Below are 19,283 nucleotides of genomic sequence, written 5' to 3' on the forward strand. Positions count from 1 at the left end.
TTCGTAATATTCCCATTCCACCGGAAGTTGGACATACAATTTGTTGGCATACAATAAATGGAAATACACGGAAGAACATTGAATCCTCCCCCCTTTCTTAAAACCCTTGCTTAGGCCCCCCTTTCTTAAAACCCTTGCTTAGGCCCCCCTTCCTTAAAACCCTTGCTTAGGCCCCCCTTTCTTAAAACCCTTACTTAGGCCCCCCTTTCTTAAAACCCCTTGCTTAGGCCCCCCTTTCTTAAAACCCTTGCTTAGGCCCCCCTTTCTTAAAACCCTTGCTTAGGCCCCCTTTCTTAAAACCCTTGCTTAGGCCCCCCTTTCTTAAAACCCTTGCTTAGGCCCCCCTTTCTTAAAACTCGTGCTTAGGCCCCCCCTTTCTTAAAACCCTTGCTTAGGCCCCCCTTTCTTTAAACCCTTGCTTAGGCCCCCCCTTTCTTAAAACCCTTGCTTAGGCCCCTCCCCTTTCTTAAAACCCTTGCTTAGGCCCCCCCTTTCTTAAAACCCTTGCTTAGGCCCCCCTTTCTTTAAACCCTTGCTTAGGCCCCCTTTCTTAAAACCCTTGCTTAGGCCCCCCTTTCTTAAAACCCTTGCTTAGGCCCCCCTTTCTTAAAACTCGTGCTTAGGCCCCCCCTTTCTTAAAACCCTTGCTTAGGCCCCCCTTTCTTTAAACCCTTGCTTAGGCCCCCCCTTTCTTAAAACCCTTGCTTAGGCCCCTCCCCTTTCTTAAAACCCTTGCTTAGGCCCCCCCTTTCTTAAAACCCTTGCTTAGGCCCCCCTTTCTTAAAACCCTTGCTTAGGCCCCCTTTCTTAAAACCCTTGCTTAGGCCCCCCTTTCTTAAAACCCTTGCTTAGGCCCCCCTTTCTTAAAACTCGTGCTTAGGCCCCCCCTTTCTTAAAACCCTTGCTTAGGCCCCCCTTTCTTTAAACCCTTGCTTAGGCCCCCCCTTTCTTAAAACCCTTGCTTAGGCCCCTCCCCTTTCTTAAAACCCTTGCTTAGGCCCCCCCTTTCTTAAAACCCTTGCTTAGGCCCCCCTTTCTTTAAACCCTTGCTTAGGCCCCCCCTTTCTTAAAACCCTTGCTTAGGCCCCCCCTTTCTTAAAACTCTTGCTTAGGCCCCCCCTTTTTGGAGCTAATGGAGCCGTCCCTGCAAAGTCAACTGAAGCCAACTCGATCGTTTCGACATTTAATAATTTATTTTCAATTAACTCTTCTATATAATAGGCGAAAATCAATTAGTTATCTAATATATCATATAGGCGACATAAAAAAAATATTGTCGTTTCTGGTCGCCCACCATGCAACTTTTTACAAATTTTTAATTTTAATTCTTTCTCAGTGAAAACATCAGAATCTTGCTAGTTTTGCGCTCTTCGATAATAGGGAAATGGCCAAAGATAGACATCCATCTAAAAATGTTCTCGGGAAACGATTTCACTGAACTAAATAATGTAGTGATAGTGCCGATTGAAGTACCACAAGAAAAGGGTCGCGACATATTACACGTTATTTCCACAAACAAAGCAAGACTGGTAATGTCTTTAATAATAATAATAATAATAATCTTTATTGCCTTAGATAAATCAACATGTCTAAGTTTACAAAATGTAGGGGAAACCGATTATAAGTAAATGCGCTACATCAATTATATGTCACTATATTTAAAGACAAGCCTATTGACAAAAGTATTTTTGAATCGCTCTGAGTTAACCCTTGGATAAATCACATTTCTTTTTCTGAGGTTGTATTTTTGGTCTTTTTTCTTAGGCAGGATTTTGCTCAGAGGATATTCAGGTTGATCTAAGCGAGTACTATCATATCTATCATATAGCTTCAAAGCAAAACCTTTGGATTTGAAAAACAAATAAAATAAAACGCCCGTCCGCATGCTCCCGAAGAAATCGCGACCAGAAACGAAATATTTTTTGTTGCCTTACAGCTATAAAGCTTTAGACGAAAAGACAAATAAATATCTGAAACCTGTCGTAAAACTCGACTCTTAATAAAAACAGTACCTCTGATCAAAAACAATAATAAAGGTGTGTCTGAGTATGGCTCTTTAAAGTTATAACACTAGTAATATAAGCTTAACACATGCTTTTGAGGACGCTTTCAACGTCCATGGACAGCAAGGAGGAATAGGTCCCCTTCGAGCATGTTTCCATCGTTACACACCTATTCCAAATAAGGAGCATGTTTCCAAATAAGGTTACACAGAAGTATCCATGTGTCTAAGCACGCGGTGCACCATGGGTGAGATATAAAATACAAATTCGATATCTCTGAAAACTGTATCGGATGTTAAAAGCACAAAAGTAATTTCACTTTGATATAGTTTATTTGATATCCCTATGGCAAATGGGTTATTACGGAATCTGCAGTCAGTTTGAGCACTGACAATCTTCATTTGTCCAACTCAAACTCTGTAAATTAGTGAGCATCACTATATAACTTAACAGGCAATTTTCTAGGTACTGAGGACCTTATTTGTAACAGTTTTTACTGTAGATTCAACTTTTGTTGAGAAAGTCCGTTTAGTTATGAAGGAATAATCTCTTTTTTTTCTCATTGAACTTTCGGCCAGACAGCCCGTTTAGCTAGGCATAATCCTTTTAGCGAGACAATCTGTTAAGCTAGGAATTATCCTTTGTTTATTGAACTTTCGGCGAGATACCCCGTTTACATAGAAATTAAATAATCCTTTTATTCTCATTGAAATTTCGGCGAAACAAAACGTTTAGCTACAGTGCCAATAGTTTCCCCAAGAAGTTTCCCCTGGGCCACGGGGACTTCAAATGGTTCCTACACTATATTGAATAGTAGTCAGCCACAAACAACAGTAGAGTTGCAGATGCTAAAAGCTAGCTTTAACTCTACTCTAATGGCAAATGGTCTGCTTTTATTAACAATGGGCTTGTGAGGACATACAAATACGAAGCTTTTTTTTTTTTCACCAACGACATATGAAGCAGTGGTGCTTAATCACCAAAGATGCAGTTCGCTTGTGAGGACATATGGACGAAGCCATCAGCGAAGATGTTATACCTGAAAAAAAAACAACAAAAGACCCGCAGGTTAAAATAATAAATGTACATATTTCACAATATGTAACACTAGGGCACGAACACTAAGAGCTGACCAGACAATCAAGTGGTGCGAGATAAGCGGTGCGAATGCATGTACACAATATGAACACACGAACACGGCGATGTAAGATATGACCAGACAATTAAGTGGTACGAGATGAAAGGTGCTAATGCATGTACACAATATGAACACACGAACACGGCTTTGTAAGAGCTGACCAGACAATCAAGTGGTGCGAGATAAGCGGTGCGAATGAATGTTCACAATATGAACACACGAACACGGCGATGTAAGATATGACCAGACAATTAAGTGGTACGAGATGAAAGGTGCTAATGCATGTACACAATATGAACACACGAACACGGCTTTGTAAGAGCTGACCAGACAATCAAGTGGTGCAAGATAAGCGGTGCGAATGAATGTTCACAATATGAACACACGAACACGGCGATGTAAGATATGACCAGACAATTAAGTGGTACGAGATGAAAGGTGCGAATGCATGTACACAATATGAACACACGAACACGGCTTTGTAAGAGCTGAACAGACAATCAAGTGGTGCGAGATAAGCGGTGCGAATGCATGTACACAATATGAACACACGAACACGGCGATGTAAGATATGACCAGACAATTAAGTGGTACGAGATGAAAGGTGCGAATGCATGTACACAATATGAACACACGAACACGGCTTTGTAAGAGCTGACCAGACAATCAAGTGGTGCGAGATAAGCGGTGCGAATGCATGTACACAATATGAACACACGAACACGGCTATGAAAGAGCTGACCAGACAATCAAGTGGTGCGAGATAAGCGGTGCGAATGCATGTACACAATATGAACACACGAACACGGCGAAGTAAGATATGACCAGACAATTAAGTGGTACGAGATGAAAGGTGCGAATGCATGTACACAATATGAACACACGAACACGGCTATTAAAAAGCTGACCAGACGATTAAGTGGTACGAGATGAACGGTGCGAACGCATGTACACAATATGAACACACGAACATGGTGATTTAATAGGAGTAGCATTTCTTGCATGTTCAAACAACATTTTCAGCCCTGTTCATGAAAGGGTTGTCACCATAAAAAGGTCATTTTTGTTCGAATTGTCACGTATGTAACTCATTATATATTGACTTTGAGATACGAAGACAGCGGCGGTAGAAAACAAAGGAATTGATTTGAAAACGGTCAAGGCCGCCCTAGATATGCGTTCTAATTGATAGTCCCTAACTGATTGGGAATCGCGGCGATTTCATGTATGAAACAATTCTTCCGCGAAGGTAAATAAATAGTGAATCATAAGTTTCAACCTTAAGAATTTCTTTTCAGATTGACAACCTTTTCAAGGACGGCTGCAAGTAACCTGTATTCGCCAGCTATATAACAAGTGGAATACGAGACCATTGCGTACTCGTGCAAACATGCTTTACCATGGCAACAATGACGTAGTGCAGTTCACACAACGTGCGGTGCGGCGTTTATGCTGTAGTCCGACTGGGAATATGACATGATACATTAGGGAATATATCATAGGGTCACACCCAAAGACAGGTGATATGACATGATACCTTAGGGAACATAGCATGGGATAACACGCAGGGAATACGACATGGTATGTTAGGGAATAATCATGGGGCCACACCCATAGACAGGCGATATGACATGATACCTTAGGGAACATAGCAAGGGATAACACACAGGGAATACGACATGGTATGTTAGGGATAATAGCATGGGGCCACATCCATTGATAGGCGATGTGACATGATACGTTAGGGAATATCATAGGGTCACACCCATAAACGGGTGATAGAAATGATACGTTAGGGAACATAGCATGGGATAACACACAGGGGATATGACATGATACATTAGGGAACATAGCATAGAAAAACACACAGGGAATATGACAAGATACATTAGGGAATAATCATGGGGTCACACCCATAGATAGGCGATATGACATGATACGTTAGGGAACATAGCATATGGGATAACACACAGGGAATATGACAAGATACATTAGGGAATAATCATGGGGTCACACCCATAGATAGGCGATATGACATGATACGTTAGAGAACATAGCATATGGGATAACACACAGGGAATATGACATGTATGTTAGGGAACATTGCATATGGGATAACACACAGGGAATATGACATGTATGTTAGGGAACATAGCATATGGGATAACACACAGGGAATATGACATGTATGTTAGGGATAATAGCATGGGGCCACACCCATTGATAGGCGATGTGACATGATACGTTAGGGAATATTATCATAGGGTCACACCCATAAACGGGTGATAGAAATGATACGTTAGGGAACATAGCATGGGATAACACACAGGGGATATGACATGATACATTAGGGAACATAGCATAGAAAAACACACAGGGAATATGACAAGATACATTAGGGAATAATCATGGGGTCACACCCATAGATAGGCGATATGACATGATACGTTAGGGAACATAGCATATGGGATAACACACAGGGAATATGACAAGATACATTAGGGAATAATCATGGGGTCACACCCATAGATAGGCGATATGACATGATACGTTAGGGAACATAGCATATGGGATAACACACAGGGAATATGACATGTATGTTAGGGAACATAGCATATGGGATAACACACAGGGAATATGACATGTATGTTAGGGAACATAGCATATGGGATAACACACAGGGAATATGACATGTATGTTAGGGAACATGGCATATGGGATAACACACAGGGAATATGACATGTATGTTAGGGAACATAGCATGGGGCCACAACCATAGTAATATGACATGGTAAGTTAACAGTGCAGTAGGGTAACATGACCCATAAAGTGTGAATCACAAGTATTGTACTGGTGCGTTTTTAGCATCTTTAATAGTGGTATGTATCATGTGCATGATACAATAAATTGTCATCTTATATCACACAATTATTTGTGTCACAAAATGCACTAACATATAAAATGGTAACTGTGTCACATGATAATATAGTATGCAGTGAATACAGGGGTGTAGCCAGGGGGGTGCCCCAGTGGTCCCGGGCCCCCCCTTCTAGCAGCCAAAAATACAGTAAATTTATGAGACATTATCTAAAATACAGGAGAAAATGCCTTGAAATGACCTTTTAGGCCCCTTCCTGTTAAAAATCCTGGCTATGCCGCTAGAATACCTTGACGTTGTTTGGTGTGTTCATGGTGCCATAGTTGCTTGTTGTGGGAGCGGAAGGTGGAAAACCATTTTCTGTACCGGACGCAACTTGGTGATATGAGGCGAAGCGTTTTCTGTGAAAAAGTCAAGTGGAACATTGTGTCTGAAATAGTGAGGGAAAGTCTTATTTTCTAGTCTAAAGTCTAATTTTCATAGCTGCCTAAGAGACCAAGGCAAGACTGGAGGCCATAAATCTACAATTTTGGAAAAGAAAATGAAAGAAGCAATCTCCAGTTTACTTAGGCATAGAGGCTGGCAGGTATGAAAAGATGCAACAATAATCAGACATCACAGAGAGGCATGCAGCAAGTGAAAAAATAGACGACAAGCTGAATGCTGTGACTGAATGCACCAAGTCGGACCTTATCTCACCTTCGGTGTGCAGCTTCAAAGATACTAAAGACAGCCAGAAGAAGACCCTAAAGAGAACAGATGATAAAAGACTGCTCTTTGTGGGTTGAGTAATCACTAATGTAATATTGAAAAGAAAAAAAATTGAATTGAATTGAATTGGAAGGGTATACCATTATTAAAAAAAATATCTCGAGCCAGACCACTGAATATAAAACAAACAAATAAACTCTAAAATTTTGTTTTTTTTAAATAAAGTCTTAAAAGACTTAGGGGAGACTTTCCAGATTATTCCCTACCTGGAATGTTAAAATCGCAGCGAGAATCTAAAATAAGAAAATACAGATTAAATTAGAATAGGTTTTCAGTTCATTGCTACCTAAAAAGAAACACTTTCAAAGAGTTTCATAAAAATGGCAAGGGATATTTGAAGCTGTCATTCAATTTTATAAGCTACAAACAATTTGTTGCACATAAAATATAGAGACTGGTAACATTAGTTAAGATCCTACAGACGGTTGAGCTTTTGTAGCAGATTTTACTTCTGGCTTCAACGGATAAAAGCCGCATTGTCACCAGTTTACTTCCGGTCGATTACGTAACAATCTCAGATGATTTTTAACGAAAAACACGAAAAATATTTCAAAATATTGAAAGCAGTGTGTTGATTGGAAGTTTCTTTTAGGATTTCATCGATAATTTAGAGCGGATGGTCTGTTAAATATCTCGGATTCTAATAGATTCTTTTGTCTTTCAACGGTTGAGGTTTCCGTCGGACCTCCGGAAGTAAACTGGTGACAATGCGGCTTTAAGGCTGTAGAATGATTGCTGTAACACACTCACCGTGGCAGACCATGGAAACCCCAGCCAGCGGTTCATCGCTCCTCCTATAGTGGGGCCAAGAAACGCCCTACATAGATAATACAATATATACTACAACACTTGTAAATCGTGGGGTCTGATTGGTTAAGGGTTTATTTTTGTTATTAGAGGACACACACAATTGGCGTCAGCGTTGGAGCCAAATTATTAGGAGATGACAACCGGCAATTTTTATGTCTCTATCAATCGTGAGTAAGGAATGCTGACTCGTGTCACAAGGCCAAAATACTGGAACGACAGAGCAACAAGAACTGCCCTCACACCAACTGAAGAACAAGCTTAGATAACTTGACCCATGAATGATTGCCAGACATAAAACTGAACACTGAGCCAAAATTTAATTGTTGACTTGATTCAGTGCCAGGTACCCATCCAAACTGAGCCAAATTCAATCCTAATAACAGCACAAGATTGAAAAAAATATAACAGGGAAAATCCAGTTCAAATACTGTATAAAGACAGAGAAACTGCATATTGACCCAACATATGGCCGAATACTGACCCAACACAATGACGAATACTGGCCAAACATAAACCCAATACTGACCCGACGCTTATGAGTGATCCAAAGATTCCAGATAGTACTCCATGCGTAGTGATATCATCAGGCAACCCGTGATACCTGAAGAAAGGTAAAGGTCACAAGTTCCGTACAATAAGCATGATATGTACTGTATCATACAGTATGTATGCTTTTTCATTGCAAACCTTACTTGATAGCCGTTTCCATCATGTCCGGGAGGCATGGGACAAGGTAGAAACTACAGGAGAGCCCAAGCAGAATAAGCGCGATTGCTGCGAACCAAACAGACCTGACAAAGCAGAAAAACAGGTTAATAATACCACAAAGAGACTAAGAACCAGTAACACCTGCCAAACCAGAAAAACAAGTTAATAATAGCACAAAGAGACTAAGAACTAGTAAGACCTGCCAAACCAGAAAAACAGGTTAATAATACCACAAAGAGACTAAGAACAAGTTAGGCCTGACAAACAAGAAAAAAAGCAGGTTATTAATACTACAAAGAGACTAAGAATGTACAGAAAGCCCAGGCCGGCCACTTGTGAACCTTAGTTTTTAATTTCACTTAGCGACTTTAACTTTCAAATCGCAATCTGTTATTGAACTTAAACTTTTAAATTGTAAACTATATTATAGAATTCTAATGTTGAAATCGCTCTCCAATATCGAGTTACGAGTTTAAAATGCCAAAAACAAGCTTCCCAAGTCGCTCTCTCTTTTAGTCATCAAAATACCAAATTGCACTCTCTTTTAACTTCTCAAATTGCTCTAGCTTTTGAACTTCAAAATACAAATCTCAAACCAAGCTCGCTTTTCATATCAAAAACACAACTCTCAAACCTCCCTGATATAGCTAAGTTTATTGTCAATAAAATAATATAACAAGACTAACTTAAAAATGCTTATCATGTGTAATCATCTGTATCATATTATCATCTGTAACAATCATTTGTTCTCACTTCTGTGGAAGGAACGGGACAAGGGGTGTTGGTCCAAGAGCCAAGTATCCTAAATCAGCAAATGCCACACCCAGTACAATAAGAAGCTTCGTCTTTTTCTGAAAATAAAAATAAGGTAATGAATAAATAGGAAAGCTATGTCAGTGATGTTTATGGTAATAACGTATTATTTTCTATCATAATAAAACATCAGTTTTTTGCTACTGTGAGAAATATAGTACAAAGCCAAGTATTAAGTTTGAATAATAATTATGTGTTATTATATAATTCTATTCAAACCTGCATCTACTTTATCCAATGGTTAGCCCGGCATGTTTGAATTCTTTTGTATTCATAAATATCCTTTTTATAAAATGAATCAAGCGTTTTTATGCTTCTTCCCATTGCAATACTGTAGTTTTGTAACTCGAGATCCTTATCAATGTGTTCAGTTTGATTGCACAGAATTTTTTTAAATGCTACATGGTAAAATATTGTGTATTTTTTCAAATTTTATCTTCCATTCTATTAATCACCAATAATAAAGCAAACAATTAAGCAATTAAGCAGTGCATCTTGGCCACTAAGCTACAGGGCAGCTTTAGGAATTTCATTCAAACACTAGACTATTGACAGGACACAGACCACAACAACTCTCCTTGCTAAAACTGTGATGTACATATAAACCCAAAACAAGGGATATAAATCACATTATTTGCCAATGATTTGATTGATTGTTAGGTTTAAGTTATTAGGTTTTTGTAAAAGGGGTGGTATCGTTTCTTATCAGGATACATAAACAATTTATTTACATATTTTTCCTTAATTCGTTCAATAGTGTTCTTTCTCTTAATTAATTTTAAACTAACCTTCAAACAATGCTATAACAAATAATCTAGATGCGAAAGCTGTTTACCGTCTTGTCTCCAATCCAGCCTACAATGGGTGAAGAGATGGCATACACTGCTCCCATCAGAAGAAACATTAGTCCAATTTGAGTTGGATTTAATTTAAACTGCAAGAAAGAAAGGAAAGATCCTGGTTAGTAATAATTTGATGCACCGACTGGCTTACTGTAAATTTGTAATAATTGCTTTTATGTATATATAATTATTACAGTAAGAGTATAGTAAAAAAGGGCAATCACACCAATTAACTCCTGGCTGGCTCATAGTCCAGACCAGGGACTCTTTTTTGCGCTCGACTGGCTCGCTAGAATGTTGAGTGCAAAGAGAGTTTCAGGTCTGGACTAGTGGGCCCTAAGAAACCAAAACTGACAAAAGACAAAATAATCATATTAGTCTAGAATCATCGTTATCTGCTGTAAGTCATATCACACAATATCAGTCACAAACTTCTGATAGACTCTGCTTTCAATTTTCCATTAAAAACCATGGAAGATTATTACATGATTGACTGGAACCAAACTGGATTCGTATCAATAAATATCTTGTAATATTTGCTGCTGAAATTCACAATGTTCCCCATAAGGGTATTGTAGGACTTGTAAGTATGTTATTTCATATTACGGAAATCTGTTAAGAAACATTAGAAACTATTTCTTACAATAATTGACAAGTTTTACAACATTTTCAAAATGCAGTACTGTAATTTACTGTATCAACACTTTGACAACTTTAGAAAGGATGCAAGACTTACCGGTTTAAGGTGAGGAGCCAGCGTAGGGTCTAGAAATCCTAGAACTACACCACTAAGGATTATACAAGAACCTGAAAACAGAAACACAGGAATAAACCAAAGGGAACTAGGTACAGACAGATGATGAGACAAAAGGAAAAAAAAGACATTATTGTTTTGACTAAACTTGCTGTCTTTCTAGTTGTGATTTCTTCTGAATTATTTTGTACCTAACATGATAATCCCTGGAATTTTCATAACCTTCAGAAGGGATCCTTTTGATTCTCTACTTGTAGTTTCTGTAAAACAGAAATAATATACCAGATTACCAGACCCGTAGCCTGGGGGGAGGGGGGGGGGTTTGGAAGAATCACCCCACTCAACTGGGGGGTCCGTTTTAATGAAGGAAAATTGAGTACCACTGCGAGCTACCTAGGAGAATTTTGCTTGGACTTGGTTGATCTTTAGACACCAAAATCCTAACAGACTATGTGCTACATAAACCAAACAAACCGCCGCTACGCAGGCTAACCCTTATTTCGATCTCTGACACGCAAGATTGTGAGGCATTGCTTCAGTTTTATTAGTAGTAGATATTTTGTTTCTAAAGTCTAGACATATCTTACGGGCTAAACACATAGAGATTTCAACTGCAATCTATGCGATCTTTGCAGTTAAGCTTTTCTTTTTAAGGAAACGCATTGAATGCTAATTACTGTAGTTTCTTGCTGTGACTTTAAACTAGAAAGTTCAAGATTCGGTAAGATGCAAATTGTGTTCCGATTCCGGTCTCAAGCTCTCACACCCCAGGATTCTATACTTTGTAACCTCCCCATGCTTGGAGAATTCCAAACTGGGCAACCTTGCTGTGCTTTCGTGATTCCAAAATGCTGCCTGTCGTTGGGGTACAGATATTTTCTGGAACAACCCATTAATAATGAGGGACATTTAGAAAAAGACAAAAGGATCTTTTACCTTCTAAATTTACCTCTACATCAGTACATGAGAGAAATTTAGAACCAAGATGCTTGTTTTCTAGTTTTCACCAAGGAAACAAATAGAAGGAAGCTTCCTGATTAGCACAATTAGACCCTGTGCCAAGAGTCCGATCTTGTGATACCTAAACAACGTTAGACTAGATCCATGTGGGATGATTTTGATTGCTGAACGCATGCAAGCTAATGACGTCAAAGAATTAAGCTGTAGATATGTCGAGAAACCATGTAAATCAACTATGTTTGATTTGAGAATTGTTCATGAAAATGTGGTGGTCTCTAGAGGGATAAAAAGAAATGCGTATGCAATGCCCTGATCCATTGAACCGTGTTCGCTTATCCAACCTAATATTATTTGTAGTTGCGAGTTTATTTCCTCAGTGATCATGCCTGCAGTGTCAGGACTTCAACTAATCATCCCTCGGTTGAGTGGACATTTCATCACTAAATTCCTCTTGTGCCATGCTATAACTTATAAATATCTAATAGTTAATTTTGAAAGAACCTTTCCCTTGTCGATATTCAACATGAATGAGGGATTAGGGGAAGGGGGAAGAGGAGTGATTGTAAGGGAAGAGGAGTGATTGTACTGTATAATATAACAAGATAAAGACTTTCTTTGCCTCATCCTTTTTTAACAGTGCATGCTTGACATTAGAGAGCTTAAGCAAGTCAACACGAACGGCATCAAAAACGGCACGCGCGCTCACGAATTGCTGAAAAACGGCGTTGACGTCCATGGCAGGAAATCTAGAACGGCATTTTCCCTATTTTTACGTTCTACGCGCGGTCACGGACGTCAACGCCGTTTTTCCAACAATTCGTCAGAGCGCGCGCCGTTTCGTGTTGACTTGCTTAAGCTCTCTATTATTTGTTATTTACCCCTTGGCATAGGAAGAACAAACATCACTAGGGGTAGGGAAAGTAGAATGCTTGCACCCATAACTATGAACGGCAACCGGAATCCACCAGCCTGCAGAGAGATACAAGTGTTCATTCAACTATTGAATTTACGAACTTTCCAACAGCGCTTTGTGGTCTCATCCTTCAACTCAACTGCTGCTCTTAGCCCAGCACATGTTGGCAGTTTGCTTGCATTTTTGATAAAAAAAACAGCTAGTAGCATATTTGGAGAGTGCCCTAGGACATCATTAAGTCTTTGAGACATAATTGAATAATTGGCTTATGGATATTTGCAAGAAAGGGTGGCTTATCGGGATCCATTCTTGTTTAGCTACTATCACCAGAGAAAGAATCACTTTCCAATGAAGCACCAACACTCTCCTTAATACAATGTCTTTTCTGAAACCAAATTGAGATTACCGTAAATAAAACGCCGCCCAGAGGAGGACCTGCCATGAAGCCAAGCCCAGAAAACACCTCCATGGAACCCTGAAAAAAAGTTAAGGCTTTCTAGAATGTTCTAGATTTGATATAGAACCCTGGAAAAAAAGACTTTGTAGAATGGTGTAGATTTGATATGTTATTTAGCGGGGGAGGGGGGTACTCCAGCAAGAAAAAAAAATCAAAGAACCCTGACAACAAAACAATAGTTATTGTATATAGAGCTTTCTAGAATATTCTAGATTTGATATGTTATTTGGCGGGGGAAGGGGGTACTCCAGCAAGAAAAAAAAAATCAAAGAACCCTGACAACAAAACAATAGTTATTGTAGATAGAGCTTTCTAGAATATTCTAGATTTGATATGTTATTTAGCGGGGGAGGGAGGTACTCCAGCAAGAAAAAAAATCAAAGAACCCTGACAACAAAACAATAGTTATTGGAGATAGAGCTTTCTAGAATATTCTAGATTTGATATGTTATTTAGCGGGGGAGGGGGGTACTCCAGCAAGAAAAAAAAAAAATCAAAGAACCCTGACAACAAAACAATAGTTATTGTAGATAGAGCTTTCTAGAATATTCTAGATTTGATAGTTATTTGGACGGGAAAGGTCTCCTTCCATGGAACCATGAAAATAGCAACAAATAGCTCTTTTTGGATAAGAATTTCCCTGAATTTCCTGAATCTTATTTAGAGGGAAAGGGGAGAAGGTTGATAGGATGGGAACAAGAAGAAAAGACAAAATTCTGCCATAGGTCATTTTATGCATCCAAGAAGAAGGGGGTGCATCTGTGAAGTCTTACTGTGACAGCGCCAATACTGTTTGGGAACTCTCCAGCCACGATGGCAAAAATAGCCACATCAGCCATGGAGCCACCCAACGCAGACACGATGCGCAGCAAGATGCAGAATACAATAAACACAGAACCATTCGGCATATCAGCTACAAACCTACAAAAATGTTTATCTCAAATTTCAAGAACATTTTGAGGCTTCTTTATATAAAATAAAGCAAAGCATATTAGTTAAAACTAAAAAAAAACAGGCCAAAGTTGTTTTAGTAAACTTTATATGGGAAAAGTGAGCTTTAAATTTTTAAATTCATATTCTTACATGTATTGTGTATTGTAGGGCCTCTAGGCTTGGTTCTCACTGCAAGGGGAGCATCCTGACTACCCTTCATACTAAAAACTGTAAATGTTTTTTAAATGTGTGGGTGGGTAGGGTAGTAATAATTTCATACTTAATGGAATACTAATACTGTAGCTTGCATGTAAACTCTGTATTGTCTTCACTCTAGGTACAGTATAAATAAAAGTCATCTGTTTGTTGTTGTATCAGCCTTTCGAATAAAATAACATACACCCTCTATTACAAATACAAAAAAAACAAAACAAATGTCTCTCTCTCTCTCTCTACATCCTCTCTTACACATAACCAAATACTGCCTCTGTCTCTCCTAACATACACACTCGCTTACACTTACCCAAATGTCTAAACTAACAGACCCTCCCCCTTACTCTTACACTTACCCAAATAATGTCTCTGCTCCACCCATTAAAAACAACCCAGATGTGATCATGAATCTGGGTCCAACTTTAGGCAACTGAAACAAAAAAAAAAACTATAGTTGAAAAACAGGCATATAGTGGTTTTCAATAACCTGTGAACTACACTTTAGTATATTACACTTTATTTCAATCTAAATCCATGGTTCTCTTTTGTGTTTTACTTGCTATTACACCTTGACTAACACACTTTGTTTCACAGGTTAATGAAAACAACTCTAGTGAAAGTGTATGATTTCCTAAAAAAAGTTTACTGAAACAGTATACCAAAGATCTGTACAGTGAAATTTATAAAATGTTTATACTGTTAACTGGGCAATATCATAGAGAATTGAATACGTAAAGTCAAGAAGAAGAGATTTGGGTGTTTTTAATAATATCTTGATATCTGACTGAGTGTTCTTTTCAGCATGAATCAAACTGCAAAAGCTGCATATTGCAGGAAATTCCCTCATCCTTGTTGTATGGTAACACAAAATTCAGGTCAGAACGAGCAGGCAGGCATGTACCCAGAATTTGGTGAGGGGTGGTGGTGTGGGCAGTCAGGAATCATATGAAAAAGGCAAGTTTCTGACAATCCTTCAATAAAAAATAAACCCATCTTAAGCTGTCAAGGGGGTGGGCGCAAACCTGATGACTGCATGGTAGACTCAGAAATCCCTGGCTTATAGCTATTTTCAAGACAATATTCTTACCCAAATGCCCATTAACGGCGACATAAGGAAGGTTACCAATGAGTAAACTCCAAATATGATGCCAATGCTTGCACTATCGGCTCCTTTAATTGCAGCCTGGATAAAAAATAAATAAATCCATGCGGTATTACTGTAAACTACAGTATAAAAGTACTAAACTCTCAGCCTGTAGGTTCTTATACATGGATGGTGTTTACTGTATTACTCTTTTCTGGTGACATCACTGATGACATCACATCACATGAACATCGTGTCTTTTGTCATGAAATCTGCCAATAATTATTTCTATTATTATTGATTAATAGATTTTGCCAGATCGTGTCACTGTGGTATTACAATTTGCTGATGTTTAAATGTCACACTTGACACCCCAGGGGGGATTTCTTTAAAAACAGATAGGGGTAATTACGACTAAATCAAATTTAGCCCTAAGGGATAGCACTTTGGGTGAAGTTAACCATAATTTTTACACCTTAAAGCTAGGACATTAGGTGTTGTCGAGGCAATTTCTAACTCTAACCATTTTCAGTTTCTCTGAATTGCAATCCTAAGATGCCACCATCAAGCACATCTCATTTCTGGCTCATTCATGTCCAGTTGTTATTAGGATGTGATGATCAACGAGCTTGAGATCACCCCCCCCCCTAAAGTATAGCAGAAGCAGAAAAAATTTTGCGCACCCCTTAAAGGCCTGGCTAAACTAGGCGACATGTCTCCTAAATGTTTCCTTGTGTAGCCACCACCAAAAACATGAAGTGCGCGACAAATTTTGTAGATTGCGACATAAAAATGTTTCTCAGCTATCGGAGAAACATTTCTTTGTCGCTTCTACAAGATTTGGCGCATGCTATAATGTCTTATTGGGTGGCTAAACTAGGAGACATGTCTCACGCTACATGTACATGTTGTGCTCAACATGTCGCCTAGTTTAACCAGGCCTTAAGGGATAGCAGTTTAGTATAATTTTATACCTTAAAAGATAGGATGACCCATGATCCCCCCATAAACTTTTGTGGAGTCCCCAACCCCGGGGCTTGACACTCAAAGCTGACACTATTACTTATGTGAAAGGTACTGTATTAACACAAAAAGTATTACATTTTGCACATTTTGCACTGGTATTACATTTATATTTAACAATTAGACTATGAGTTCGAGTTTTCTATGAGTAAATAGATAGTCAACGAGGCGCATAGAGTACGCGTAGCATAACTGAAAACGAGAACGAGTAGTCTAATTGTAGAAATTAGTATAATTAGTATAAATCCACTCACATACTTCAAATAAATGATGATTTTAATAATTCTCAGTAATAAATAACACAAACAACGCAAACAGTATTTTACAAAATCAAAACAGCACGAGCTTGTTTGAAATGGTGTTTTTTCGCATGCCACCGGTGTTTGCAGCGTGTGTAGATAAACGAAAATTGAAAACTTAAAAAAAATTGAAAAATTGAAAGCTTCAAAACCCTGCAGTCTTCGTTACTTATATTGCCCTTTTGTAAGGATGGAAAATACATTTACAAGAAAAGATTGAGAACCAAATTTCTCAAATTTGAATCAAGGTTTTTTTGTCTCTTTTGCGTCAAATGGCTTTTTCGCTACTCACTATCTATGACTCAATAGATATGATAGATAGTATACATAGTACGGGAGCCAATCAAATTGCGAGATTCATGATAGTATGTAAGTGGATTTATACTTAAAGGAGGTATAAGGACATTCTATGTATAGCATTTTATATTATTATACATTTTGTGCAGCGTATGAGAACCTATTGCGTTATAATACTACATACTATACACGGGTTATACATTTTGATCGAGGTATTACATTCTGTGGGGTTTTCGAGGAATTATGCCATGCAGGATTTGTAAAAGATTAGCCACCACAACCTGTTGTGGGGGAGGGGTGGGGGGATTGTGGTTTGTTGCACATATGGCATATGTGGCACTTGACAAGTATGTACATAATTGTTATGTAATTTTATTCGATACAGGGTTATGGAGATTGCAAAGGAAACATAAAAAAATTTAATACCAAAACAATACCCACCTCATTTGGGAAAAATGGCGATAGTATGGAAAAGCTGGCGCAGCTCGAAAAATAAACAAAACACAACGACACGAGGATAAGTTTTCGACGAGTACTTCCCCAAAGCTTCTCAGCCGGTGCATTCACTTCTGTGGATTCGGAAGCACTTCGCTGGGTTCTCTTGAATTCTTTATCTTCCAGACTTTGAAGCCTTTTGAATGCGGGTTTAGCTGACATTTTTGTGTGTTATTTGCTTGCGGAGTACGTGAGCGAACTTCCACGAGTCGAAGTCTAATAAGTAACTTTATCAATCTCGTCTATAAATCCCAACAAATACTGTAATTGTTGGCAAAAAATAGAAACGATATTCCTTCGGATGGGAAATGAATGTTTCCTTACTGACTAAGCGTGGTGTGAAAGACGTGATAGCCCCAATGGGGATACACCGGACTTTTTTTGCGTCTCGCTATTGCACCACCACCACACGAACTGTGCACACCGTACCATACGGATTTTGACGGGCTTTGTGTAATTTTACTCGTTCGGTCCCGGGCCCTTACGAGCAAATGACCCGTGACTTTGTCACACAACACATAACCTGGTAACACAATATACAGCCCCTATGAATCCTAATTTAACCTTTGCGTTCACCTAAAATCAGTTGCGACACAGAGACGAAAAGCACAGGTTAGACGTGTGACTGAATATTTACCTTTTTGAGAGATTATATTGCTGTTCTAGTGTTTTACTAGTATATGAGGCGTCGTACAGTACAAGTTCGCTTGTACAGGCACAGGCTTCCCACCCGCGTCAGTGAAGGATTTCTGAGGACATACGGATTTACCCGAATAAACATATATGAGTTATATCGTTATGCTGTAATTCATGAAGTAAACTTAGTTGGGATGAAAATGTATCCGTTTGTGGTGTCTTTTTTTTTTCTTTCCAAGAAGCTCAATTTTACGAGTTTAGAGCGATAAAAGTTTGTCTCGGATTTTGAGTCGATACGAAAGTATGTTAATGAGGCAAGGCTGGCAACTTAATTCTGATTACCTCAGCTTCAGCGCGATTTTCTGCTGGATTTTAAGCAGTACAAAATCACTGACACCGGTACAGAATGGGAGGGATGGAACTATCCCCGAATCGAGTTTTTAAGCAATCAGCCAAAAAACCTGCGAGCAACGATTTTTTGAACGTCAATTTTAGCTTTCCGTCCATATCGGGGCATAGAAGCTGGTCAAATGGCATCGTTGGAATGTAATTTGCATAGACAGCGTAGCCATTATAACTCAGTTGTAAAATTTATATAATTCTTTTTTTAATGCTTTTCCTCTTAGCATTATAGTGAGGACACAGAAAGCGGGACATGCTGAACAACTTTGACCAGATTCGGCTTGGACACCGTAAACATTTTGAAAAAAAAAAGTTCAGTCAATGAAAAACGCCGGACGTTGCTTATCACTCGTATTAACAGGATCATATTATCAACGTCCGGCGTTTCTCATATTGGCTAAACTCTTTTTTGCAAAATGTGTACGGTGTGAAAGCCGAATCTGATTGGTCAAAAGCTGTCACGAATTTATATGCACCGTGGACTTTGTCATTCCCTGCTAGCAGAGGCCTCTTCTCTCTGTATTTCGCTGGGCTGGAGTTCGCGAGGAAAAGATACCTCTGCCATTGGTCGCAAGTTCGTTTGATCAAACCGCCGTCCACGATCGTGGACGAGATTCAGAGCGCATGCTCCGTTCATTAATTACTGGCCACTATTTGAGCCCACAATGACTAGCGCATGCATGAAACGTATATCCGCTGCGGGATAATAAGCCCGCATTCGAAACGGCGTCCTCCGTCGAAATATCACGCGACGAATTATAAAAGAAGCCATTCAATGCCTTATCTTCATTCATAATTTTCTCTCTTTTGACTAACGAGTAAATCTTCCGTTTACAGGTTTTGTATATTCTTCT

At 38.9% G+C, this 19,283-nt stretch overlaps 1 protein-coding gene across 2 annotated transcripts; it reads right to left on the reverse strand.

The window, feature by feature from the left end:
• Positions 1-1,174: 1,174 nt before the first annotated feature.
• Positions 1,175-17,844, reverse strand: LOC5507206 (MFS-type transporter SLC18B1). Of its 2 annotated transcripts, XM_032375743.2 has the most exons (18): positions 17,338-17,844; positions 15,281-15,376; positions 14,550-14,623; positions 13,821-13,968; positions 12,997-13,065; positions 12,556-12,646; positions 10,909-10,977; positions 10,700-10,770; positions 9,957-10,055; positions 9,062-9,159; positions 8,293-8,391; positions 8,127-8,201; positions 7,541-7,607; positions 6,997-7,023; positions 6,719-6,765; positions 6,309-6,420; positions 4,541-4,604; positions 1,175-3,042 (listed from the first exon to the last, which is right to left on the reverse strand). In XM_032375743.2, exons 1-17 carry the CDS (start codon positions 17,551-17,553, stop codon positions 4,566-4,568), a joined length of 1,497 nt encoding a protein of 498 aa, XP_032231634.2. In that variant the 5' UTR covers positions 17,554-17,844; the 3' UTR covers positions 1,175-3,042; positions 4,541-4,565. The 2 variants fall into 2 exon arrangements, with proteins under 2 accessions (XP_032231634.2, XP_001627861.2); XM_001627811.3 differs by lacking the exon at positions 4,541-4,604.
• Positions 17,845-19,283: the final 1,439 nt, after the last annotated feature.

Source organism: Nematostella vectensis, chromosome 8 (genome assembly GCF_932526225.1).
Source record: "Nematostella vectensis chromosome 8, jaNemVect1.1, whole genome shotgun sequence".
In the NCBI taxonomy this organism is placed as follows: domain Eukaryota; kingdom Metazoa; phylum Cnidaria; class Anthozoa; order Actiniaria; family Edwardsiidae; genus Nematostella; species Nematostella vectensis.

What these genes read in the sequence shown, in the direction of transcription:
- LOC5507206 (XM_032375743.2), bottom strand. Translation starts at nt 17,553, where the DNA reads ATGTCAGCTAAACCCGCATTCAAAAGGCTTCAAAGTCTGGAAGATAAA. An exon ending in ATGATGGAAACGGCTATCAA is followed by an intron (nt 8,202 to 8,292) that starts GTAAGGTTTGCA and finishes ACCTTTCTTCAG; the next exon opens with GTATCACGGGTTGCCTGATG. An exon ending in ACACACCAAACAACGTCAAG is followed by an intron (nt 4,605 to 6,308) that starts GTATTCTAGCGG and finishes TCATATTCCCAG; the next exon opens with TCGGACTACAGCATAAACGC.